Here is a 26927-nt window from a genome sequence, read left to right on the forward strand (position 1 = left end):
GTGGCGCCGCGACGCCCGGTGGTTTGACTTGTTTTTCGGTTGGGCTCTCGGCGTCTGCGGCTCTGGGCGGCGTGAGTAGAGTTCCGGGTTCCGGAACGGGGGTCAGGGAAGGGGTCTGGGGAGGAAAAGGCGGGTTGCGGGCAAGTAACTGCGGGAGGAGTGCGAAGGGGAGGGGTGTGACTCTGAGAGGGCTCGTCGGGAGGCCGGAGGGAACCGTTAGCATCTGCCGGAGGGCTGGTGGGGCGGGGGAGGGCGCTGGAGGATGGGGGGCTGTGGTCACCGGGGGTCAAGACGGGGAGAAATGGAGAAAAGAGTACGGAATGTGGGCCCCTGGAATTCCCTCACCCCCCGCCAGTCTCAGCCTCACTTTCCTCACTTGTAAAGTTGAGGAGGTAATAAAAATACTAAACAGAGTTGTGGAGTAAAGAAAATAATAAATGTTCAAGTGCTAAGCAGATGTTAATTGTAAATAGATAAGCTATAAATATATATACCTAAACAGGGGTATCACAGGGATGGATAGAAGCTGGCTGAAACTCAGTAGTTTGTCTATAAATAAGGGTATCGTTCTTTCGGGAGATAGAACCATGTTCCCACCTACAGGGAACGTAAACCATCGTGGGAGAAGTGGTAGCCACAAAGAGCTCTACTGTGTTCAGTTTTAGACAATTACAAATGGGATTCTTTTGCAGTTCATTTTTGGATGGAGAGACTCAGAGAAGAGATGGAGGAGGTAGTATTTGAGTTTTCGTGCGGAGATGGGATTTCATTAAGTGAAATTATGAGAGTGGAGGGAAGTATTGGCCAGCTGGAGGGAGGCTCATGAACAAAGGCACGGAGGCAAGGTTATCTGGAAACCAAGGGCACGTTAGGGGAGTGGAGGGAAGTAAGGTAGGAGAGGTAGGTTTGGTCCTTAAATTTAAAAAGGCATGACGTTTAGGCAGAGTTTGATTTAGTGCATTAGACTCTCAGGAGCCATGGATGAATGTTACGACTTATGGTCCAGGAGAGGGGCGGGGTGGTAAAACAGTTAAGCCATTGTAGTAGGGTGGGTAAGAAGATGTGCAGATCCTGAGTTAACATGGCCATTGTCCGAATATACAGGATTTTCATACGGTTGGATGAAAGGGTCAAGAGAAGGAGTATTGAAATGATGAATTTAAATTTTCAAGTCCAACATAGAGTATGGATACCAAGGGGGAAAGCAGGGGTGGGATGAATTGGGAGATTGGGATTGACATATATGCACTATTGATATTATGTAAAAAGATATCTAACGAGAACGTACTGTAGAGCACAGGGAACTCTACTCAGTGCTCTGTGGTGACCTAACTGGGAAGGAAATCCAAAAAAGGGGATATATGTATACGTAGAGCTGATTCACTTTGCTGTACAGTAGAAACTAACACAGTATTGTAAAGCAACTATAATAAAAATAAAATAAAAATTAAAAAAATAAAATTTCAAGTCCAGGTGGTTTGGAAGATGCTGAATTATTAACTATGAAAAAAGGAATATGTTTGGATGACAAAGATGCTGTATTTGGTTTGGGAAGTGTTAGCTTTGAGGTGCTAAAAAATATGTGACTTGAATGATTTTTTTTTTTTTTAATATTAAGGAGTTTCATAGGTCAATTTTGACCAAATCTTTGGGTTTATGACCCAGGAGTGAGCTGCTTCAGTCTGGGATTTTTTTTTTTTTTTTAAGTTAAACATTTCAAGCTCCAGTGGGACATATAGGTGAAAATGTCTGTTACATAATTGGAAATTCAAGTCAGGAGATGGAAAGAGATGTCATTTCTTCATTAAACAAGTACTTGTTAGTTACTCTTTGCCAGGTAGTGTTTTAGATGATAGAGGTAATCATAAAAGCAGTGGGAATAATGATGTTCTTGAAGAAATGGTTAGAGGAAGTAGTAAAGAAAGTTGAAGACAGAGCCTTTTTTTTTTTTTTTTTTAATTTATTTGGCTCTGCCGGGTCTTAGTTGTGACATGCGGGATCTAGTTCCCTGACGAGAGGTGCAACCAGGCCCCCTGCATTGGGAGCGTGGAGTCTTAGCCACTGCACCACCAGGGAAGTCCCTGAAGACAGAACCTTTTGAACCAAGGGAGTAAAATTTTCAGTGAAAACAGCAGTCACCTGCATTTATTGAGTGCTTAAATGTGTTGGACACGTGCTCAGCCCTTTTGTTCATTTAATCCTTACACCAACCTATGACATAATGCTATTATTATCCCCATTTTCTAATAAGTAACTGAAGTTTAGAGAGGTTAAGTAAAAACTTGCCTGAGGTCACACAGCTAATAGGGGACAGAACCTTGACTCACATCCAAGTCTGTCTGATTTCAGAGCTCTCAACGACAAAGCAATATTTTAAAAGGGAGGTTAACACTGTCAGGCACACAAATGCAGGAGTGACTTGTTGAATGGAGGAGGATGGGAAACAATAGACACAGCCCACCAAAGATAATACCAATGGCTTTGTATTTATCTTAAATTTAGCATGATGGGTCCTCTACCTTAATATCCACTTAATTTCTCTTGGTTATTAGAAACTTTTCTGCATCTCCCTCTCCTATAATTTCAGCAAAAGGATTGTAAATTTGTTTTGCATGTAAATTTGTTGCAGTAAACCTTCATACCAAGGCTGTTCTTTTGTGTGCTTGTCCATCGAAATACTAAATGCCATTCTGATTTTATCTGAAAATAATAATAAGGAAGAATGCCTTCATAGAATTTCAGGATTTGGAACTACTTTCAAGAATACTACATTCTAAAACATCACATTCTGGGGTGTCCCCTGGTGGTCCAGTGGCTAAGACTCCACCTTCCAATGCAGGGGGCACGGGTTCGTTCCCTGGTCGGGGAACTAAGATCCCACATGCCCAGAAGTGTGGCAAAAAAAATAAATAAATAAACAAAAAATAAAACATCACATTCTGATGCTGTCAGAAGCACATCTGATGCTGGTGGGGAGGGACCTGTCTGTACGTCCTGTACTTTTTTTCTGTTCCTGACCCCTCATTTTGAGTTTTTGTGTATTTGACAGGTGGGAAAGGACAGCATGAACTTTACCCCGACGCAATCTCCTGTCTGCAGAAAGTAAGACATTTGCTTATTTTTGAGCTGTTGAAATAAAGAATCCAGACTTCTGTCACCTTAGTACACATTGGCTTAGGAACTAGAAGAGTTTTGGATTTGGACTATATTAGACCTCATTTCTCTAATTATGTGGAATTTAGATTAAAAACTAGGACATAGTAAATGTTAACACAAGAATACAGGCATTTTATGTGGGCAGTAAATGTTAACACAAGAATACAGGCATTTTATGTGGGCCTCATACGGTGCCAGTGGACCCTTGGATTACAGGGGAAACAACCAATAGACAAACACAGAGGACTTTGGACTCTGCCTCTGTGTCAACCTGCATGATGCCTCATCTCCATCCTCATTGCCACACTCTCGTTTGCAGAATCTCAGAAATACATCTTAGTTTATCTATTAACCTATATCCCAGAGTTATAAGGCAACACCTTTTCAAAACATGAAACTAAGTACAGTAATATTTCTGTTGTGAGCTTTTGATGATTGAGAAAATATTTGTTCTTCATGCTAGCTGAAAGTGGATTTTAATGTCTTTCCTGTACGTGCTCACTTATTAAAAGTGCTGCCCATAACCTTCATTAACTACAACTCTGGCTTCTGGTATAAAATTTCTCTACTCTGTGGTCTATTTTGTTGTTGTATAATAAATTGCAGGCAGTTAGCCAAAGTGGATTAATTCTCACATGAGGATTTCTCCACTTATGTATCATTTGTTTTCTAACTTTCATTGTTTTCAGCTTACGTCTCTTGTTTGCTAAAAGCAAACAAACAAAAAATCCCTCTGGTCCAGCCTTTGATTAGCCTTTGATCTTGGCTGGTCTTGGTCCATGTAATTCAAGTCTTTGATGCTAGAGACTAGGGTCTGATTGGTCGTGTGGTTACTGACTAGCCTGTATTTTCTAATCCTGAATCTTTATCATGCCCTTCCTTAAAAGTTTTCCCACTTATATAACTACCCCTAAAAATAAACTGTTTCGTTATGCATGTTCTAATCGTAAATGGCAATATCGTCTGTATATGCATCTACATACATTTTTGCATTTAATGTTTGGATAATTCATTCATATTCATACGTGTATCTGTAATTCATAGTTTCTATAACTTTGAGAATATTCCACTGTATGAATATACCATAGTTTATCCACTATCCTATCAGACAGACATTGGGAGCTTTACTGTTTTTGTTGTCACGAATAATGTTATTATGAACATTTTTGTATGTGTTACCTCATATGTCTGTGCAGACAAAAGAAATTGCAATTTTACTAGATTGTGCCAATTTACTGTCTGTAGTTTCACCAAATTACACTCCATCAACAGCGCATAAGTTCCTATTGCTGTATGTCTTAGAGTATCAAATCTTTGACTGTCACTATCTGGTCTTACTTAGTTGATATTCCTTTTTTTTTTTTTAATGATTTTTTTTTACTCTCTAACTTGTATTTTGAATCCAGCCTTAAACCTTTAATACCTGGAAAGCAGTTCATAAGATTATTCACAAACCTGTAACATCAAACTTTCAAGGTTTGTGAGCACCTTAATTATAAGCACTTTAAGGACATAAACCTGATTTTTAATTTAAGAAATTGTAACATCTCATAAATGTCCAGACAGTTTATGAACGTGTCCTTCCTAATCTCACACAGGCTGACGGCTCTCCGCAAGCAGGAGGCTGCCGGTGGCTTCAGTGGCCCCACCAGTTGGAAGGGGGTGTCTTTCTCCGATTCTGTGCAGTCAACTCCCTTGCCTTCAGTGGAAGATCGTCTGGCCGTCCTCTGCCCTTCTCAGGAGCTTCTGGAATATTACCAGAAGATGATGTCTGAGTGTGAGGCAGAAAACGAGGGCCTGTTGAAGAAGCTGGAGCTGTACAGAGAGGCCTGCGAAGGGCAGGTGAGGAGGAGCCGGTGCACCCTCGTGCACTCTGCGTGAGCCTGTCCCTTGCTGAGAAGGCCTTCGAGTGCCAGCTGGTGTCACAGTACACGTGTCAGCATCCTCTTTTTTTTTTAAATTAATTTATTTATTTTTGGTTGCGTTGGGTCTTCGTTGCAGTGCGTGGGCTTCTCATCGCGGTGGCTTCTCTTGTTGCGGAGCACAGGCTCTAGGCTCGCGGGCTTCAGTAGTTGTGGCGCGTGGGCTCAATAGTTGTGGCTCGCGGGCTCTAGAGCGCAGACTTAGTAGTTGTGGCGCACAGGCTTAGTTGCTCCGCGGCATGTGGGATCTTCCCGGACCAGGGCTCAAACCCATGTCCCCTGCATTGGCAGGCGGATTCTTAACCACTGCGCCACCAGCAAAGTCCTTAACATCCTCTTTTGATCCCCTCCACCCCAGCTGAGCTGCCCACCGTCTGGGTGCCCCGTTGGATCACGATGCCCTAAAGTGCTCCATCTCTAAAGTCTTCACTCTTTGTCTCAGCCTCTTGTGCACCTCTGGTTCTCTCTCCCTCACACCTGACTTCGCTTCGGTGTCGCCTCCACAGCTCCTGGCTTCTCAGTGTGCTCAGGGCAGCAGGGCAGCTTCTGGCCACCGTGTCCCGCTTCTAACCCGAAGCCCATGGGCTTCTCTCCAGTAGTCTAGTCGCTGTACTCCCTGCACACGGCCCTGCTCATCTGCGCCCCTTGCCCAGCAGAAGCCCTCCCTGTGGCTTAACCCCATCCTCGACCACCTGTGTCCTGGAGCAGGGCTTCTCAGCCTTGGCCTTACCGATGTGAGGGCTGATGATTCTTTGTTGTGAGGACCGTCCTGTGTATGCGGGACGTGTAGCAGCATCCCGGGCCTCTACTCGCTGGATACCGGTAGCCCACCCCACCCCCAAGTTGTGACAGTCCAACATGCCCCCAGATGTTGTCAGATTTCTCCTGGTGGCATAGGCAAAACCACCCCAGTTGAGAACCACTGTCCTAGGAAGGTCACAGGTCATTACAGGATAAATTCACGGTAAACAAATCATGTGTATCCTCAGTCACCACGCAGCAGTTTTCTTACCCATCAGTGGTCGGCGCCCCGTCCCTGCACGCCTGTGCCCTGCCTTCACTGCTCCGCTCCTGCCCGCAGGCTCCCTCTCTCCTCAGGCAGCCTTGCTTCCCAGTTCACAGAGGGAACACCAGCTTCCTGCCCATCCACACACGGTCACCTGCGTCCGTATCCATCTCCTCCTCCTTACTGATCCAGGGACCACAGTGAGCTGAACGATCCAGCACTTTCTCTACTCCCCACCCCCCTTTCCTTCCTGAGAAACCCTGCTTTGCTACCTCGCCTCTTTGTGTTCTGTTTGTTTTTTAATTTATTTTTTGGCCATGCTGCACAGCTTTCAGGATCTCAGTTTCCCGACCAGGGATTGAACCCGGGCTGTGGCAATGAAAGCCCCAAATCTTAACTATTAGGCCATCAGGGAACTCCCCTTTGTGTTCTGTTTTTAACCTCTTGCCTAACGTTGGCTTTTCCTCCTCAGTATATGGACAGATTCAAGTCTTTCCCAACAAAAGAGAAAGGCACCCCTCTAGCTGCACCCCCAGCTACTCAGCGGGGAGGCGCCTTCTTTCCCAGCGACTCTTCCGGAATAGTTTGACTTCCTCACCCACTCGGCGACTCCTTGACTGTGGTTGGGTCCTGTCCTCGCTGCTCCACCTGTGGACTCCAGGACCTGTTGCCAAAATTGCCTCATCTCTCTGTGCCCTTTGCAGTGTTTGTCACTGTCGACGTCTCCTTTCCCAAAACTGCTCCCGTCTTGATTCCGGTGTCACTTTTCTTTCCCAGTGTCTGTCCCCCTCTCTGACCGGTTCTCAGTGTCTGTTAACAGCTCTCCTTCCTTAGTCTTCCCTAGTTCTTCCCGCTTCCACCGTAAATGGTCTCGTTTTATCCATGCATTGCAGTGCTGCCTATGGGGCTGTGACATCCAGGTAACTAGTGCTGGACTCGTTCTCCTCCTGAGCTCCAGGGTGGTGTGTCTGTATCTGAACGAACCTCCTTTTCCTCTCCCGCCCATGCATGCGCATAGACCACTGCCATTTCCCTCCATTCACCCCTGTCTCTTAACTTTTCTTTATTCTGTGGCTTCGTGACTGGCGTCATTGCCTGCAGTTCTGCCCAGCCCCTCCATTCAGTCATTCGCTAAGACCCATTGATTCTGCGTCCTGAATGTCGCTCAGTCCCTTCCAGCCACGTCATCACTACTGCTGCCGCACTATTCAAACTCCAGTTTCATCTCACCTGAGCATCTTCCACGGTCCCAGCCTCCAGCGCCACACCGCCCGGCCGCCTCTCACTTTCCACTCCAGTGATGCTGAGGTCCTCGTGGTCGGCCAAGCATTTCCGGCTCTTTGCTGGTTCGTGCTGGTTTACCACGCTCTTTCCCGAGAGCACTGCCCTCTGCTTGTCTCTAACGGCCTTCCTTTCAGGCTTCAGCTTTCTGGTGGTGGACTCTGACTTCCCCAACAGGCTCCAGAGATTCTTCTCCTGCCGTACCTTCCCCCTCTACCATTTTACCGTGCGTGCTTCTCCATTAAATAATTCTTGCATTTTAATTGTTGGCATGTCTGTCCCCCCACACAATTCCTCAGCTCTGTAGGCAAGAATCATACCTATTCATCTTTGTTTTCCAGAATTTCATAACAATGCTTCTTACATAGAAAGCATTAAAAGTGTGACTAGAACAGGTGGATCATGTGGCGTCCTGGGTTCTCTTGTCTGTAAAAGGAACCGTGAGAGCTCTGATGTTGAATGCAAACGTCGTGCTCACTTTGTAGTTTTAAACTTGTCTGTACACAGCCTGTTGTTGTCATTTGGATCCTGTATTGTTGAAACCATCCACTTTGTGATATTTCTACATGAACTGACTGCTGCATCCAACGAGAGATACTCCTATGAAGCCCAGTGTGTTTTCAACTAACTTTCTCCCCAGCATAAACTTGAATGGGATTTGCAGCAGAGGGAGGAAGAGATTGCTGAGCTGCGGAAAGCTCTAAGCGACGTGCAGGTCTGCCTCTTCCAGGAGCGGGAGCATGTCTTACGCCTCTACTCAGAAAATGACCGACTGCGAATCAGGTACCAAGTGAGAGAAGGGAAATGTCGGGGGTATATTTCTAAATCAAGCTCAACAAGACACATTTCTCTGTGGTCCTTCTCTTAGGTTGCATTCCCAGGGGACAGGCTCTGAGATGGAGATTTGCCTGCACGATGGTTAGCAGGGAGGCTCTTAGGAAGAACAGCTATGAGCGGATTGGGGTTGAGGGAGAATCTGAACTGTGATAGAGTCCACCGAGGTAACAGAGGCCTTAGCCAACCCCACAGGGGGTGGTCAGTCATTGCATGCAGGCTGCCACCAGGGAGATAAGCTCGGGAGAGGCAGCCCCCTCCAGTCAAGGGCAGCTCCCGGGTTATGGGCATCTTGGTCCTGAGGGCGGCATCTGAGCAGTGTCCCATGGCATCCACTACAGTGCACTTTTTTTTTATTGTGGTGAAATATACTTAACCTAAGATGTACCATTTTAATCATTTTTAAGTGTAGAGTTCAATATCAGTAAGTACATTCACGTCATCATGCAGCCATACCACCATCCACCTCCAGAACCTTTTCATTATCCCAAACACTAAACCCTAACTCCCCATTTTCCCTTCCCCAGATGCTAGGAACCACTCTTCTATTTTCTGTCTCTATGTATTTGACTATTCTAGGCCTCATATAAGTGGAATCATATGGTATTTGTCCTTTTGTGTCTGACTTATTTCACTTAGCATAATCTTTTCAAGGTTCATCCACATTGTACAACATATGTGTCAGAATTTCATTCCTTTTTTTTTTTTTTTTTTTAAATTTTTATTTATTTATTTATTTATTTTTTTATTTATTTGTTTATATTTGGCTGTGTTGTGTCTTCGTTTCTGTGTGAGGGCTTTCTCCAGCTGCGGCAAGTGGGGGCCACTCTTCATCGCGGTGCGCGGGCCTCTCACTATTGTGGACACTCTTGTTGCATAGCACAGGCTCCAGACACGCAGGCTCAGTAGTTGTGGCTCACGGGCTCAGCTGCTCCGTGGCATGTGGGATCTTCCCAGACCAGGGCTCGAACCCATGTCCCCTGCATCGGCAGGCAGACTCTCAACCACTGCGCCACCAGGGAAGCCCCTTCATTCCTTTTTAAGGCCAAATGATATTCCATTGTATGTATACACCACATTTTGTTTATCCATTCACGTGTTGATGGACATTTGAGTTGTTTGAACCTTCTAGCTGTTGTGAATAACACTGCTCTGGAGATGGGTGTACAAATACCCGTTCAAGTTCCTGCTTTCAGTTCTTTTGTGTATCTATCCAGAAGTGGAATTGTTGGATCAAATGCTAATTCTGTGTTTAATTATTTGTTTTGAAGAACCAGCATACTGTTTTCCACAGTGGCTGAACCATTTTACATTCCCACCAGCAGTGCACAAGGGTTCCAATTTCTTCTAAAGCACGCCAGCACTTGTTTTCCATTTTTTAAAAAAATTAATTAATTAATTTATTTTTGGCTGTGTTGGGTCTTCGTTGCTGCGCGCGGGCTTTCTCTAGTTGTGGTGAGCGGGGGCTACTCTTTGCTGCGGTGCGCAGGCTTCTCATTGCGGTGTCTTCTCTTGTTGCGGAGCATGGGCTCTAGGCGCGTGAACTTCAGTAGTTGTGGCTTGCAGGCTCTAGAGCACAGGCTCAATAGTTGTGGTGCACAGACTTAGTTGCTTTGTGGCATGTGGGAATCTTCCCGGACCAGGGCTTGAACCCGTGTCCCCTGCATCGGCAGGCAGATTCTTAACCACTGCGCCACTAGGGAAGTCCCTGTTTTCCATTTTTTAATAATAAGCCATCCTTATGGATGTCAAGTAGTATCTCATTGTTATTTTGATTTGCATTGCCCTAATGATTACTGATGATGAGCATTTTTTCCATTGCTTATTGGTCATTTGTATATTTTCTTTAGAGAAATGTCTATTTCAGTCCTTTGCCCATTTTTGAATCGAGTTGCTTTTTGCTGTTGTTTAGTCTTAGGAGTTCTCTATATATTCTGGATATTAATCCCTCATCAGATAAGTGATTTGCAAGTGTTCTCTCCCATTCTGAGAGTTGCCATTTTACGCTTTTGATAGTGTTCTTTGATGCACTAAAGTTTTTAATTTTCATAAGGTCCAATTTGTATATTTTTCCTTTTATTGCTTCTGCTTTTGGTGTCAAATCCAAGAAATCATTGCCAAATCCAATATCACTATGTTTTTTTCTAAGAGTTTTATAGTTTTCTTTTTTTAATTAATTAATTTATTTATTTTTGGCTGTGTTGGGTCTTCATTGCTGCGCGCGGGCTTTCTCAAGTTGAGGCAAGCGGGGGCTGCTCTTCATTGTGGCCCACGGGCTTCTCACTGTGGTGGCTTCTCTTGTTGCAGAGCACTGGCTCCAGGCGCGTGGGCTTCAGTAGTTGTGGCACATGGGCTCAGTAGTTGTGTCTCACTGGCTCTAGAGCACAGGCTCAGTAGTTGTGGCACACGGGCTTAGCTGCTCTGTGGTGTGTGGGATCTTCCCGGACCAGGACTCAAACCCATGTCCCCTGCAATGGCAGGTGGATTCTTAACCACTGCGCCACCAGGGAAGCCCAGAGTTTTATAGTTTTCGATCTTACATTTAGATTTTGATCCATTTTGAGTTAATTTTTGTATATGTATTAGGTAAGGGTCCAACTTCATTCTTTTGCACGTGGATACCTAGTTTTCCCAGGACCGTTTGTTGAAAAGACTTTTTCCCCATTGAAAGTTGAAAATCATTTGACCATCTAGGCAGGACTTATTTATGGTCTCTCTATTGTATTTTCTTGGTCTATTTGTCCGTCATTATGCCAGTACTGCACTGTTTTGTGTGTGTATATGTGTGTGTGTTGTTTTATTTTGGCCGCATTGCATGGCATGCAGGATCTTAGTTCCCTGACCAGGGATCGAACCCGTGCCCCCTGCAGTGGAAGTGCAGAGTAGTAACTGCTGGATTGCCAGGGAATTCCCTTTGTTGTTGTTTGGAGTACCACACTGTTTTGATTACTGTAGTTTTGTACTAAAGTTTTGAAATCAAGCAGTGTGAGCCCTCCAACTTTGTTCTTTTTCAAGATTATTTTGACTATTTGGAGTCCCCTGAGGTTCCATATGAATTTTAGGGTAGATTTTTCTATTTCTGTAAAAAATGTTGGGATTTTTATAGGAATTGCACTGAATCTATAGATTGCTCTGAGTAATATTGACATCTTAATGTTGCATCTTCCAGACCATGGACACAGAATGTCTTCCCACTTGTTTATTCTTTCATTTCTTTCAGCAGTATTTTCAGTGTGTAAGTCTTTCCCTTCCTTGGTTAATTCCTACATGTTTTATTCTTTTTGATGCTATTGTATATCAAATTCTTTTCTTACTTTCCTTTTCGGATTGTTGACAGTGTATAGAAATGCATGTTGAATTTGTGTTATGCTCCTTTGCTGAATTCACTTACTAGTTCCAAGAGTTTTTTGCGGAACCCTTAGGGTTTTCTATGTATAAAATCGTGTCATCTGTGAACAAAGGTAATTTTATTTCTTGCTCTCCAACTTGGGTGTCTTTTCTTTTTCTTCTCTACTTGCCCTGGCTAGGACTTCCAATACTTTGTTAAATAGAAGTTGTAAAATGGGTATCCTTGTCTTGTTCTTGGTCTTAGAAGAGAATTTTCAGTCTTTCACCATTGAGTATGATGGTAGCTGTGGATTTTTCATATGTGGCTTTTATTGTGCAGAGGTTGTTTCCTTCCATCCCTAATTTGTTGAATTTTTTGTCACAAAAGGGTGTTGAATGTTGTCAGATGCGTTTTCTGTATCAGGTGATGATCGTATGTTTTCTTCCTTCATTCTGTTAATGTGCTGTATTACTTTGATGGATTTTCATATGTTGAACCATGCTTGCTTGCATTCATTCCAGGAATGAATTCCACTTACTCATGACGTATAATCCTTTTAATATGCTGCTGAATACCAGTTTGCTAATAGTTTGTTGAGGATTTTTATATCAATGTTCATAAGGGATATTGGTCTGTAGTAGTTCTGTAATGTTTGTCTGGCTCTGGCATCAGGGCACTGCTGGCTTCATAGGAAGTGTCGCCTTTTCTTCAGTTTTTGGAAAAGTTTGAGAATGATTGGTGTTAGTCCTTCTTTAAATGTTTAGTTGAATTCACCACTGAAGCCGTCGGGTCGAGGGTTTTTCTTTGTTGCGAGGTTTTTGATTTACTGATTTAATCTCCTTAATAGTTTCAGCCTTGACCTCATGCAGAGCTTCCCTGGGCCATACTGAAAGCTCACCTTCCACGTCACCTGATTTATGGGTCAGAGTAATGTTCCAAAGTATGGAAAAGTTGTCTCCAGAAGCTGAGGAGCTCTTCCTGCATTATGCTTCCTTCTTGGTGGTGGTTGGTGTGAGGTGCAGGGATTTGTCCCTGCCAGTATCCTGGCAAACCTAGATCACACTCCTAGAACTTCACTGGTGTGCTTCGTAGGGTTTACCTCTGACCCTTTAGAGCCCATCTAAGGTTCTAACACACTCGCCACTTCTTGTCTATCCAGTCTGATTTAATAGGATATCTCAGTAGCGAACTGATATGATGCGTGGAATGGCCAGATCCAGGTCCTTTTGGACAAATTTGATAGAGAGCAGAAGAGTTAACGAGGTCCTAGGGAAGCCTGTAAAAGTATACTGTTGTTCCCCTCACATGAATGAGAACTGCTCTGGTCCTGTTACGAGTGGGAAGGAATACATTTGCTTAATCAGTAGCCACACGCTGTGTACCTAAAACCAAGTTAATTTGCTCTAGCAAAACTACTGCTACATCTGGCACAGTCACCGGAATTGGACCTACTTGGTAGTAGCCCACTGTTACTGTGTGGTCTTGCATGAGTCATACTTGTGAATTGATGGGGATTTGATGGGGACCTCCACCCCTGCATCCTTTAGGTCTTTATTTGCCATCGTGGCTGGGGTGGGGTGGGGCAGTTTCAGAGGCTGCCACTTGCTTTAGCACAGAAACCAAGAAAGCAATTTGGAGGCTTTGCCAGCTACCAGTTATGTCTGTTCCAATTATACATTTGGAGATGGGGGAAATGACCACTGACTGGGTCTGGATCCAGTGGACCCACTTTGAGCTTGAGCTGGACCTGGACCAAAATTCCATTTATTGCATGGTTCCCAAATGCCCTAGATAATGCTCACGTCACCAGGTGTCAGCTGAGACTCTGTATCCAGCAATCCTTGAAATGTCTGGGTATTTCCTTTCCCACAGTGTACAATTACTTGAATAAATGGCTTAAGCCCTTGGAGGTAATGAGGGAATCATTACAATGTACACTTGCTGTGGTATCACCAGGTCTTACTTCCTGGGAGATACAGCTTCTCCTTTAGGTAACAGTCTCTGGGTCTTAAAACTAGCAGAGGTATGGAAAATGGGTCAGAGATTGTGAGTTTGTATAGCATATACAGCCCCCAGCTCTGCCCCATTTTTTTTTCTCTCTCTTGGCTGTGCCGCGCAGCATGTGGGATCTTAGGTCCCCAACCAGGGATGGAACCCATGCCCCCTGCAGTGGAAGTGCGGTGTCCTGACCACTGGACGGCCAGGGAAGTCCCCCCCGCCATCTTAATTTTATTTAATTGCTTAAGCTATACCCTGTTGATCACTCATCCGTCTTGCTCCTAAGAACACTGTGTTCTGTAACACATCGTATCACAGGCTCTGAAATACCATTTTAAAATTTGCTTCCTTGGTCCATTTCTGGTATCAACTGTCTTTGGTTGGGTTCCCTGGAAAACAAACTCTGCGGTGGAGATTTGCTTGCAGGAGGTGTGTTGGCGAGCGCTCTCAGGAATAAACCACCTGTGAGGGAGTAAGGGAAGTCTGAGTGGGCAGAAGTTGAACTGCGATTCAGTTACAGCAGGCCTCAGTCACTGCCATGGGATTGACATATATACACTAATAGGTATAAAATAGATAACTAATAAGAACCTGCTGTATAAAAAATAAAATAAGATTCAAAAAAAGTTAGAGGTCAGGTCTAGATAAATCCTATTTAATTTAATTTAGTTAATTAACCTTTTGGAGCCTGTTGCAGATGCTGACTCCTCTCTGTTGACCTTTCCTTTTTTTAATTTATTTTTGGCTGCATTGGGCCTTCGTTGCTGCGTGTGGGCTTTTCTCTAGTTGCGGCGAGTGGGGACTACTCTTCGTTGCGGTGCGCGGGCTTCTCATTGCGGTGGCTTCTCTTGTTGCGGAGAACGGGCTCTAGGCTCGCGAGCTCAGTAGTTTTGACTTGCAAGCTCTAGAGCGCAGGCTCAGTAGTTGTGGCGCACGGGCTTAGTTGCTCTGCGGCATGTGGGATCTTCCCAGACCAGGGCTTGAACCTGTATCCCCTGCATTGGCAGGCAGATTCTTAATCACTGCGCCACCAGGGAAGCCCTGACTTTTTTTTAATTGATGTATAGTTCATTGACAATGTTTCAGGTGTACAGAAAAGTGGTTCAGTTATACATATGTATATCTATATGTATGTATGTATACATATACATCTATTTTTCAGATTCTTATAAAGTTATTAAAGAATACTGAGTAGAGTTCCCTGTGCTATACGGTAGGTCCTTGTTGGATATCTATTTTATATATAGTGGTGTGTATCTGTTAATCCCAAACTCCTAATTTATCCCTCCACTGCTTCCCCTTTGGTAACTGTAAGTCTGTTTTCTATGTCTATGAGTCTATTTCTGTTTTGTAAAGCGTAAGTTTGTTTTCTATGTCTATGAGTCTATTTCTGTTTTGTAAATAAGTTCATTTGTATAATTTTTTTAGATTCTACATATAAGTGGTATCATATGATATTTGTCTTTCTCTGTCTGACTCACTTCACTTAGTATGATAATCTCTAGGTCCATCCATGTTGCTGCAAATGGCATTATTTCATTATTTTTATGGCTGAGTAATATTCCTTGTGTGTGTGTGTGTGTGTGTGTGTGTGTGTGTGTGTACCACATCTTTATCCATTCCTCTGTTGATGGACACTTAGGTTGCTTCCACATCTTGGCTATTATATTCAATAAATAGTGCTGCTGTGAACACTGGGGTGCATGTATCTTTTCAAATTAGATAGTTTTCATCTTTTCCAGATATATGCCCAGGAGTGGGATTGCTGGATCATATGGTAACTCTATTTTTAGTTTTTTAAGGAACCTCCATACTGATCTCCATAGTGGCTGCACCAATTTACATTCCCACCAACAGTGTAGGAGGGTTAATCCTATTTAATTTTAACTTGAGGTTATCATTGCTTTAAAAATAAATGAGGGACTTCCCTGGCAGTCCAGTGGTTAAGACTCCGTGCTTCCATTGCAGAGAGCATGGGTTTGATCTCTGGTCAGAGGACTAAAGATCCTGCATGCCAAGTGGCATCACCAAAAAAAAAAAAAAAGAAAAAAAGTCAGAAGGGAGAGCCTTTAAACAAAAATTTACTTACTCTGGACACTGTTTGCTTATTCTCTATGAGAATTGCAGGGAGCTAGAAGACAAGAAAAAGATTCAGAATCTCTTGGCTCTTGTGGGAACAGACACTGGAGAAGTGACCTATTTTTATAAGGAGCCTCCCAACAAGGTAAGTAATCCTTTGTATAGCAGGGTGGGCATGGCTTTTACAAAATACAAGCTGGGGTCCATAATCAGAATAATTTTGGTACTTGTTAAAGAAGCTAGAAGGAGAATTAGCTATGGTAGTCTCACATTTACCTAAGTTTTCAAAGCATTTTCTCTAATTACAAAGAGCTTTGTGAGTTTTTTTTCTTTTTTTTCAAAAACCTTGGAAGTAACATTGTTTACCCCGTTTCACCATTTGGAAACCTAAAGCTCAGAGGAGATGTTTTGGATGAGATTAGAGAGAACAGTAGGAGCAGACTTAGTGTGGGAACAAGTTTCAGTACTAGTTTCTTTTTAAATCTTTGTTTATACTGATGACAAAATTCATGCATGGTCTTTGTTAAAATAACACACATATTTCAGGAATCTAATATAAAAGTGGCAGTCTCCCATAATTCTGTACCCCAGAGATAAAGCTCTTTTTCCATTCATATAGAAATATTTGTGTATTTGAGATTTCCATTTTTTCACTTCTGTAAGCAGTTCTTCAATGAGCAGTTTTTATACATATCTATATATTCATACTTCTGTGTTTCTGTTACTTTCCTAAAGGACCTTGTCAAAGGCTGCTTTTTTTTTTTTTGGCCAGTATTACCAAATAACCCTGAAGTTTTATTTTTTCATTTATAGCACCAACACTGGTTTTATCCAATTTATATTCAAAACACTGGGTTTTATCCAATTTGTTACTTTGTCCACTTTGGTCTCTCATATGCATGACATCCTCATATGATTGTATCAATTTTGACCAATTTAATTTGCGAATAATGTTTAATCTGCAGAACTAAAGCTAAAAAGTGAAACATTGCATTTATAAGAAGGCTATTTCTGTACCTTTTTTTTTCTCTTTTTTTTTTGATTCTTCAGGTCAGCATTTTCCAAAAGACTATCCAAGCTGTAGAAGTAAGTGAACAGAATGAATCTTCAGCTTTCAGAGCAGGTACCAACCACATTATTAGAAATTCTTATTGATGCAGAATTAAAAAGCACAGCACAAATAATTAGAAACCTTTTCATACCGTACAGTGATAATGAATGTTTGTAATGATGCCTCTGGAGTCTAAGGTCTTATTGAGCTGCCTTTTTTTTTAAACCTTTCCGTGACGTTTTAATGAAGTAGAATAAAAAATATATAATTAACATGCTTATGGTGGTAAGTCATAAAACAGATTTGGACAACTTCTGGAATCACAGACTATTAATTAGCCTCTCTAAGCCTCAGTCTCCTTATCCTTCTCTCTCTTTTTTTAATGGAAATCCCAATTTTATTTCTTCTTTTTTTTTAGTTGAGATATAATTGACATATAACATTAGTTTCTAGTGTACAACATAGTAATTTGATATTTGTATATATTACAAAATGTTCACCACAGCAAGTCTAGCTAACATGCATCACTACACATGTGGTTACAAGTTGTTTTTTTGTGTGTGATGGGAGGTTTTAAGATCTACTCTCTTACAAAGAAAATGAAAGTTTTAATTTGAAAATATATGTGCATCCCAGTGTTCACAGCAGTATTATTTATAATGGCCAAGGTATGGAAGAAACCCAAGTGTTCATCAATAGATGAATGGATAAAGAAGATGTGGTGTGTATATATATACACAATGGAATACTACTCAGCCATAAAAAGGAATGAAGTGTTGGCCATTTTCAGCAACATGGATGGATTTAGAGGGCATTATGCTAAGTGAAATAAGTCAGACAGAGAAAGACAAATATCATATGTTATTACTTACATGTGGAAGCTAAAAAATAAAGCAAACTAGTGAGAATAACAAAACAGAAACTGACTCACAGATACAGAGAACAAACTAGTGGTTACCAGTCGGGAGAGGGAAGGGAGGAGAGGTGAAATAGGGGTAGGGGATTAACAGGTACCAACCACTATGTATAAAATAAATAAGCTACAAGGCTATATTGTACAGCACAGGGAATATAGCCAATACTTCATAATAACTATAAATGGAGTATGATCTGTAAAAAATTTGAATCATTGTGTTGTACACCTGAAACTAATGTTGTAAATTAACTATACCTCAATTTAAAAAAAGAAAAAAATAAATAAGCTTCTTTTTTTTAAACTGTTTATTTATTTATTTTGGCTGTGCCGGATCTTAGTTGCAGCACGCAGGATCTTCGCTGTGGCATGTTTAGTTGCGGTATGCAGGATCTTTAGTTGTGGCATGCAGGCTTCTTAGTTGTGGCATGCACTTGTGATCTAGTTCCCTGACCAGGGATTGAACCCGGTCCCCCTGCATTGGGAGCGCGGAGTCTTACCCACTGGACTACCAGGGAAGTCCCTAAATAAGCTTCTTGAATTATCTAAAGAATTAAATTATGTTTAGTGCAATTTTAGTGTTGCTTATTTTTAAAATCATCTTGTCCATTGAAAATTGGGTTACACATTATAACTAAAATGTTTGGACTTAGTATTTTTATTCATTACCCTTTCTAATTAAATAAGATTTTACAAAGAAAATAGACAACTCCAAAGAAAATTGAGTAGTGTATTCTTCAGAAAGATGAATATTACTATCCAGATGATATCCTAGCAGAGTTCCCTTAAGAGATTCCTCTTTGAACAGTTTAGCACTATAGTTATTGTACATTGTCTTTTTTCTTCCTTTCCTTCCCTTACAGATAAAGGAAACCAAACTCCTCTGCAAAGGTAATGCTGATGCTTGAATAGCAGAAAGAAAAGCTAAGTAAAGGTCTCCCCTCACTTTTATGTTCTATTTTAGATTCTAAAGGCAGCAGGAGAAAACCAGCAGTGAGATGGAAGGAGGAGAGTGCCCAGCTGCACCAGAGGGACGTGGAGACCCTCATCCTGCAGGTACAGACCACAACCGTTTCTGTCCACCAGCCTGGCTCGGGCGCCACACATGCCGAGTGCCTCCTTGCCCACATGGTCCATCCAGACGCCATGTGATTGGAAGGCTGAGGTTCCTAATTTCCCAGGGTTCTGTGTTACAACTGTTACCCTGTATTCCACCATTCTAGCAGTGCTTTTCTGAACCTGCAGTTCGTTCAGCTCGTAGGCCGAGCCCTCCCACAAAGCCATCACAGTCAGAACTCCCTCTGGAGCTGGCCCCGAGACACACAGAGCTGCAGTTGTCTGTCCCGATACACTGACCTTCGGGGATGAGTCCATTTGTCTGGTGCGTGTGTTCTAAAGTCTAGGAAAGTAGCAAGTCATCCTCTAACCACCTGGTCTCTCTGTGTCACTTGCAACCATGATTTTTCATTTAGTTGCACTCAAGTTCCTGTCCTTATCAGGGGGCGTATTAATTTAAGTGACTGTTTCTACCTTTGGCCAGTAGCTCCATTTGGGGTTGTGACGGCCAGCCTCAGAGAAGGAAATTACATTATACACATTCTGCTCTACTTTTTAAATTTAACAATGAAGAAATGAGTCATTCTCTCTCTGTGCAACTAGGAAGTCTTAAAAGGGAGACGGTCCTAAAAGTCCAGAAAGGGAGATGGTGAGAAGATGAGAGTCCCAGGTAGGGGAGACTGGCTTTTCCAGCTTTCCTGGTGTGATTTTTGCTCGGTGTGGACGGAGTCTGTTCTTGTGTCGCCTAAGCCCACTTGTAAGACAGTGAAGAGGAGTCCAGCTGAGATTTTTCTCCTGTTTGTTGTGCTGCTGTGCTTTTGTTCGTGGGGTTTTTGTTTTTAAATTTTTCTGGAGAAAGGCTCACTTAGAGGTGAGAAGTGAGTGGGGGAGGGCGGGAGTGGACACCTCGCCCCTTTGGCCCGTCCAGGTGGAAGCGCTGCAGGCCCAGCTGGAGGAGCGGAACAGGCTCTCGCAGGAGCAGGTGGCGGGGCTCGTGGAGGAGAGGCGGATCCGCATGGAGGAAGCACAGGCTCATCAGCGGAGGGATCGGGAGAGAGTCGCAGAGCTCACCAGAAGGTGAGTGTTCAGGAGGGCGCGCCAGTGGGCTTAAGGTGTTTGCCGCTGGGTTAGAAGGTGGCAGTCCTGTCCATTCGCAGCACAGGGTCCCGGCGCTGAGGACGTGTCTTGTCAAACGCCCGCCTCTCTCCAGTCTCCTGGGTGCGCTGATGCTTCTCCTGAAGGGCTGGGGGGATTCCACACACTCCCTTCAACCCATTTGCGGGTTGTAGCTTGATCTTATTGTCAAGAAATGTCCTTTTCTCCACTGATGTGTTACCTGACTCAGTATAACATACCTGCACAAGAAAATGGAAACCATCTGAACCCCCTGTTCTGCCCCAGACCTGCCTGCCTGTCCCCCCGCTTTCTGCAGTCTGCTTTCGTTCCCCCATTTTGCTAAGTGTGCCCTCTCTGACGTCATCACTGATTTCTTAATTTCTGCGACCAGTTACCTCTGCACAGTCCCAGCTGTAGTGAGTGTCTTTCTATGTGTCTGGCCCCTCTGATCACCCCCTCTTTGAAATTAGTCTCCCTTGGTTCCTGTAGCACCTGTCTTTCCCTCCTGTCTAACCCTCCTCAGCCTCCTGTCCCTTCCAGTGGCCAGAGCTGGGCCATAAAGGCATCTTCAGGCGAACATGTTTGAACACCTCAAATTTATTGTGATCGAAACTCAACTTTCTCTTTCCCAACGAGCACCCCTCCCCCACCTCACACCTGCTACTTCATTCTTTTCCCATTTCTTTTTTTTGTGTGTAATTCATTTTATTTTATTTATTTTATTTTTGGCTGCGTTGGATCTTCATTGCTGCACGCGGGCTTTCTCTAGTTGTGGCGAGCGGGGGCTACTCTTCGTTGCAGTGTGCGGGCTTCTCATTGCGGTGGCTTCTCTCGTTGCGGAGCACGGGCTTCAGTAGTTGTGGCACATGGGCTCAGTAGTTGTGGCTCACGGGCTTAGTTGCTCCGCGGCATGTGGGATCTTCCCGGGCCAGGGGTGAAACCCATGTCCCTTGCATTGGCAGGTGGATTCTTAACCACTGCACCAGCAGGGAAGCCCCCCGTTTAGTTTAATGCTGTCACATCCACCTAGTTTACCAAGCTTGGAGCCTCAGGACGATCTCGACTCCTGGCTCTCCTGTTCCCTAATTCCAGACCCTGTCAGGTGTGAGCCTGAGAAATCTGTCCAGTCCATTCTCTGCCCTGTTTGTCTTACCACCTTGGCCCAGGCTGTGTTCTTGTTTAAATTGTTGCAGTAACTAACTGTGCTTCCTGGCACTGGTCCCCTTGTGCTCTGCAGGCTTCCTCACTGCGTGTATCTTCTGATGGAGTCCTGTTGCCTCAGCCCTTAGGAGCCTCATCCCTCAGTCTCTGCTCCTCTGTGGCTGTAGTTCACCTCATTCTTCAGTCAGACTAGTAACACCGTTGTTCACAGAGCACTTGCGGTGTAGCAGGCCCCTCACTATGCAGTGGCACCCCTTCTCTGACACCTTTCCCGAGCAGAGGTACACGTCTCCACCCCCATTTCCCGTGATGACCAGCATGACTGCGCGGTAGGCCTTTTCACCTTCTGTTGTAGCTGTGTCTTTGTTCCCAGGGTCTGACTGTAGCCTCTGCCCTGCCCCGTGTGCACAACAAGTAATCCTTGAAGACTTGCTGATTTAGCTCACCTTCTCTTTTCTGCATTAAACGTCCTACATTTGAAAATAGTTTTTCACGTTGCATTCTTCGTCCTGTTGTGTTTTTTATTTGTCTTCTCAGACTTTTTTTGGTGTCTCTTCCTCCATTTTAAAGTGTGGTCACTAGAATTGGAGGTGATACTCAAGTTGAGCTGTCGGATCAGTGCAGGTAGAAGATGCCTCCCAGCCCTCGGCAGGCTCTGCTTCTTTTAACACAGTGTCGTGTTTGCATCTGGCTGGTACTTCTCCGTTTTTATTGTTGGTATTTTGTGCTTAAGCATAGCAGCTCCACTCTTTGTTGGGTTTTAATTGTTTTTAAGGGAACAATATTTTTAAATTGTCACGGTAAATTGTAATTTTGTATCTGTCTTCCAGATTATTAATAACCATCCTAGTTTAGCGCCATCTGCGTATCTGAGCACACAATCAGCTCCTTCCATTAGCTCATCATCCTGAGAGTATTGAATGGCATGAAATCCAAGGCTATTAATGGCTGCCCTTTAGGTGTCACTTTCAAACCATTTGTACGCTAACAAGATCATGCTTTCCCAGTTTGTAACTGAGACCATAACATAAGATAGAATAAAATAACTTGTTGAAAGCAAGAGCAGTCCTTGTGATGACTGACTCAATTTCTCCCTCTTTCTACACGTGTGCACGCCCCTAAATAAGGATATGTGTGTATTTTCTGTACATGATATATACATTCCTCTGGCGACAGTTACCTTTCTGGCATTATGTTATCATTTTCCCCTTATCTCTGTACTGTGTTACTCATGAAAAGAACTACGTGGATCTGACATTTGTTCAGTGGAAAACTGCAGTGGTTGCCTCACGGTATTTAATACCTTTTGCAAGCAGTTTGATCATTTGATACAGTATTTTTCTAGCTGTTGATGTTAAACTAATGAGTTCTAACACTTAGGGATATTCTTTTTTGAAGATGGAAACATCATTTGCCTTTTCCTAAATCTCAGTCAGCAGGAATCTGTATTTAGTACCTGTGTGTATCCCGTAGTTGGTACTGTTCTAGTGGTATGGGGGCAAAAATAAATGATGAATAAGGTTAAGCGAGTGTCAAATTACAGCGCAGGGACGTAGATTTAAAGCGATGGGGAATTTCAGAGAATGAAGAGACTGCGTGGGCTGAAGTTGTTGAGGCGCCGCCACGGAGAAAGTTGATTTCGAAAAGAGGCCAGGATTTGTTGCTGGGCAGCTTGCACGTGGAGCACAGCACAGAAAAAAGCAAAGCTGTTTTGACATTTTAGAACTCGTGTTAGCCTTCATTCAGAACACCATGGTTTAGTTCTTTATTGTAAAGTCTGATGCCTGGGAAAAGTCCATACTTAGGCTGTGTGTAAATATTTCTATAGTCCTTCCCATCATATAACCTGAAATCAGCCCTCGGGAGAATATCTGTAATGACCAGTGTGTGAACCAGTGTCGATGCTTATACTTTGTCCAATAACATATATAAGATTGCCAGTGAACAGATGAAGCGTGTTTTTAAAACTGCTAATAATATTTTACAGAATTTACATATTGTACCATCTTTAAAGGACCTGTGTCTTTGCTTTGTTTGGAATAACTGTGTCACATGTGCTATGGAAGCATCTTCATGTCCACATTTGTACATTCTTTCCTAGTCTCCATCACACCAAGGAACTGCTCTATGAGAGCACCAAAGACTTTTTGCAACTCAAATTTGAAAACCAAAATAAGGAGAAGTCCTGGATGCTTGAAAAGGATCATTTGATGTCAAAGATTAAGCAATACAGGGTGCAGTGTAAGAAGAAAGAAGATAAAATTGGAAAAGTTTGGCCAGTTCATGAGAGTCATTACAGCCAAAATGAATACATTAAGGTAGTTTCCTCTATCTTTTACAGAATTTTTTTTTTCTGGAATTGTTAAAAGAACTCAGAGAATTTCAAAGAACCTAATAATTGTCAAATAAGATCCATTTAGTCCGGGAAGCTGTTGTAGCAGCAACCTCAAGAAGTAGGTTTCAAAGAGTAGCTCATCATTACAGTGTTTGCAGATCCAGAAAATTAAAGTATGGCTTGGTCGATAAATTCATTCAACAATTACCTGTCGCAGTCCTACGCTGAGCTAGGCTCTGGGGCAGTAAACGAGCTGTTACATTCTCATGGGTGAGAAACAACAGCAACATTAACAAATAACCAGGAAAACGATGGGTTATAAAAAAGTGGCTGGGAGTTCCCTGGTGGCCAGTGGTTAGGATTCTGGGCTCTCACTGCCATGGGCCCGGTTCAGTCCCTGCTTGGGGAACTGAGGTCACACAAGCCACGTAGCGCGGCCAAAAAAACCCCCAAAAAATTTAAATTAAAAAAAAAATTAAGAAGTGGTACTAAGGAATAAAAGGGTTGTATGAAGATTATATATTGTCGTTGGAGGTGTACTTTCGTAGAGAAGCACGGGGACACCGTCTTAAGTCTGGTGTTTTTGCTGAGATCTGAAAAACGGGACTGAGCTTGCCAAACAGACCTCGGGGAAGAGCATGAGGCAGAGGGGAGAGCCGGTGTGAGGGAGGAGGTCATCGTGGGCCTGGAGGAATGAGCTCGGAGGTTGGGGGGGGGCGGCCCTCACGTGGGGCCTTCCTGGTCCTGCTGAGAAGACACAGCGCTCAGCTTTTCTATGTCTTTGAAGGATTGTGTGTAAGGAAGTGACTTCTGATTTGGGTGTTTTCAAGATCATTCTGGCTGCTCAATGGAACATGTGTATTTTAAGTGTTGTTGATGTTTCTTCCTTTTTAAAGAAGAACTTCAGAAACATGTCCCAAGACGTATGTTGTAATGTCCTACTTGGTACAGTTCTGAACTCCATTATCTGACTCTTCCCAGAACCAGAAATATTTTTTTTATTTTAAAGAATTTCTACTGTGTACACTTTAGGAAAAAAGCTAAGAGATTCCTCTAGAAATAGGTTTTCAAACATTCTCCAGAGTTCCTTGCTGGAGTCTTGTTGCTTAACTCATTTTGTACTTCTAGAAATCCTTTCTTTACCTAAGTGCTATATGAGTAGTCTGAATTCCAGAACAGAGTATTAATTTCTTTTCCTTTGACCTACAGTCCCTGAAGAAAAGATAGTACAAGAGAAAAAGCTGTCCAGCATGTACCAAGAGCAGTGCATTTCCCTAGAAGAAGAACTTGCCCAAATTCGTGAGGAGGAGGGAGTGAGGAGAGAGATCTTTAAGGTGTGAAGTTCTCTGCACTCGCGACGGGGTGGGCAGTGCAGCTGGCGCGGGGATGCTCCCTCAGCTCCACAAATGCCCTCCTGTGTCCCTGTGTTTAGGATCGCACCAACAAGATGGGGAGGCGTCTACAGGTCATGACGAAACGCTACGAGGCCTTGGAGAAACGACGTGTCTTGGAAGTAGAAGGCTTTAAGACAGATATTAAGGCTCTCAAGCAAAAACTGAAAGACTTGGAGCAGATGCTCTATAAGGTAATTGATCCTGAATTACCAAGAGGGAGAAAAGAGGTGCAGGTGAGCCGACGGGCACGAGGGCCCCTCAGAGGAAAGCTGGGCCGCATCCCCACCCTTTCACTCTCACAAAAATCAGTTTAAGCAGTGCATGCCGGAGGGAGGACAGAATAGACTGAAGTAATTGAATGACGGCGTCATCATACTCCCACCTAAGCTAGACTCAGCAGAAATGTTCATCCCGCCCAATTCAGGAAGTAGATTAAAAGAACCGTGTCTCCGGGGAATTCCCTGGCGGTCCAGTGATTTGTACTCGGCGCTTTCACTGCCAGGGCCGGGGTTCAGTACCTGGTCGGGGAACTAAGATCCACAAGCTGCACGGCGTGGCCGAAAGGAAACAAAGAACTGTCTTTTACAAATGGGGAAAGTGAGTAGCTGAGTTAAAAAGCAATTTTTCCTGTCAGACCTGGCTTTGTGTAGAATCCGAGTTGCCCTCAGTGCCTCCTTAGAGAGGTTTAACCGGTCACCCACACACCCTGAACGAGTTTCACTGTGTGACAAGCAGGTTAATGACAGAAAAGAAGAGATGCTTGCTTTCATTGTTTGGCAAATTTACTAACAATGTTTATATCGGTCTCTTCTTTTTACTCACTGTTAATTGCTGATTGACCTCTATCTCAAGGCTCCTTTACTATTGTGTGGGAAAGCAAAGCGTCTCATGCCTTTTGTGCCTTAATTCTACTCCATATTTTCCTTCTTTTAGCTAGTCACTAAACTAAGGATCGAAGCTATCCTATGTACTAAAAGACTCATAAAAAGGAGCCAACAGAGCCTGGTCTTTATGACTGGTTTCTCTCTGACATCTGCCGTAATCATTTCTTCTTCTTTTCAAATCTCTAGGCAACACTCAACACCCGGGCAACCCAGGATCTTGCCATCCTGTGTGAGGTTCGTGACAGCAACAGACGGGCACATAAAATACAAGGAGAACTGAAGAACCTCAAGTCCAAAGTATTCAGCCTGGAGAACGAACTTAGACTCTGTTGATGTTTACTTCTTAGTACTGGCACACGTCTGGAGTAGGTCTGCTTCCTGAAATGCGAGGACAAGGTCACCTCCCAGAAACCGTAGGTACAGAGTTGTCTAGAGTAGTGGTATCCATTATTACGAAGGCAAGGTAAAGATCAGCTTCTTTTGCATCCTAAGCTTTATGATTTTTGCTGTCCTGTTAACCTTTTCTGTGTTTTTTTTTGGGGGTGGCTGGGGCTGGGGGTGTGATTTGCTCTGGATTATAATCTGAATTATTTACAGACTTTCCCACATTATTTCTCCCATTTATAATGACAGGGTTTTTTTTGTTTTTGTTTTTTTTAAGAAGACAATGACAAAAAGGAAAGCATTTTTGCTGTGAGCTTGGCTGAGTGTTAGTGGGAGGAACGCCTACCCCAGGAGACAAAGACTCTGGTCTCAGTTTGCCTTTCTCCTGGGCAGAGGGCAAAGGCTGCAAATCACAGCCTGTCAGACGCGAATCGGCCGCAGTTCTGTCAGCCCTGAGCTGTAGGGCCTGAGTTCCTTTCTGGACACCCCATCTCGGGAAGTTTCACCAGAGGGCACCAGAGGCCCTACGCTTAAGCAAAATGTTTGTCTAGGAAAGGAAAGGTGCCACTTTGGTAAGCGTGAGTGAAACTTCAATGATCCTTGTATGAAAATTTCAGTGTTTTACCAGTACTATGGTTGTTTTTTTTTTTTCGTTACGCGGGCCTCTCACTGTTGTGGCCTCTCCCGTTGCGGAGCACAGGCTCCGGACACGCAGGCTCAGCAGCTCACGGGCCCAGCTGCGCCGCGGCATGTGGGATCTTCCCGGTCCGGGGCATGAACCCGTGTCCCCTGCATCGGCAGGCGGACTCTCGACCACTGCGCCACCAGGGAAGCCCCAGTACTATGGTTTTTTAAAAATAATGTACATATTTTAATTTAACTATTTTTCAATAAAATATATAATTGAAAATATTCTATTTGAGTTTTCTATAATCGCTTGTTAAAACCACTTTTATACTTTATTGATGACTCAGTTTACTTACCTAGTCCATGGTTTCTACAGTGCTGTACAAGTATTAAAGTTCTCCT

General features: G+C 43.5%; 1 protein-coding gene across 1 annotated transcript; it reads left to right on the forward strand.

Annotated features, from left to right (window-relative positions):
• CCDC77 (coiled-coil domain containing 77) lies at positions 1-26648 on the forward strand. The gene is made up of 13 exons (XM_032646992.1): positions 1-71; positions 3050-3102; positions 4755-4998; positions 8006-8148; positions 15653-15749; positions 16655-16727; positions 18533-18624; positions 19553-19701; positions 23003-23219; positions 24024-24027; positions 24446-24570; positions 24669-24821; positions 25701-26648. The coding sequence occupies exons 2-13, from the start codon at positions 3065-3067 to the stop codon at positions 25845-25847; spliced, it is 1482 nt and encodes a 493-aa protein (XP_032502883.1). The 5' UTR covers positions 1-71; positions 3050-3064; the 3' UTR covers positions 25848-26648.
• Positions 26649-26927: the final 279 nt, after the last annotated feature.

Source organism: Phocoena sinus, chromosome 10 (genome assembly GCF_008692025.1).
Source record: "Phocoena sinus isolate mPhoSin1 chromosome 10, mPhoSin1.pri, whole genome shotgun sequence".
Classification (NCBI taxonomy): domain Eukaryota; kingdom Metazoa; phylum Chordata; class Mammalia; order Artiodactyla; family Phocoenidae; genus Phocoena; species Phocoena sinus.

What these genes read in the sequence shown, in the direction of transcription:
- CCDC77 (XM_032646992.1), top strand. Translation starts at nt 3,065, where the DNA reads ATGAACTTTACCCCGACGCAATCTCCTGTCTGCAGAAA. An exon ending in AATGACCGACTGCGAATCAG is followed by an intron (nt 8,149 to 15,652) that starts GTACCAAGTGAG and finishes TGAGAATTGCAG; the next exon opens with GGAGCTAGAAGACAAGAAAA. An exon ending in TGGAGCAGATGCTCTATAAG is followed by an intron (nt 24,822 to 25,700) that starts GTAATTGATCCT and finishes TCAAATCTCTAG; the next exon opens with GCAACACTCAACACCCGGGC.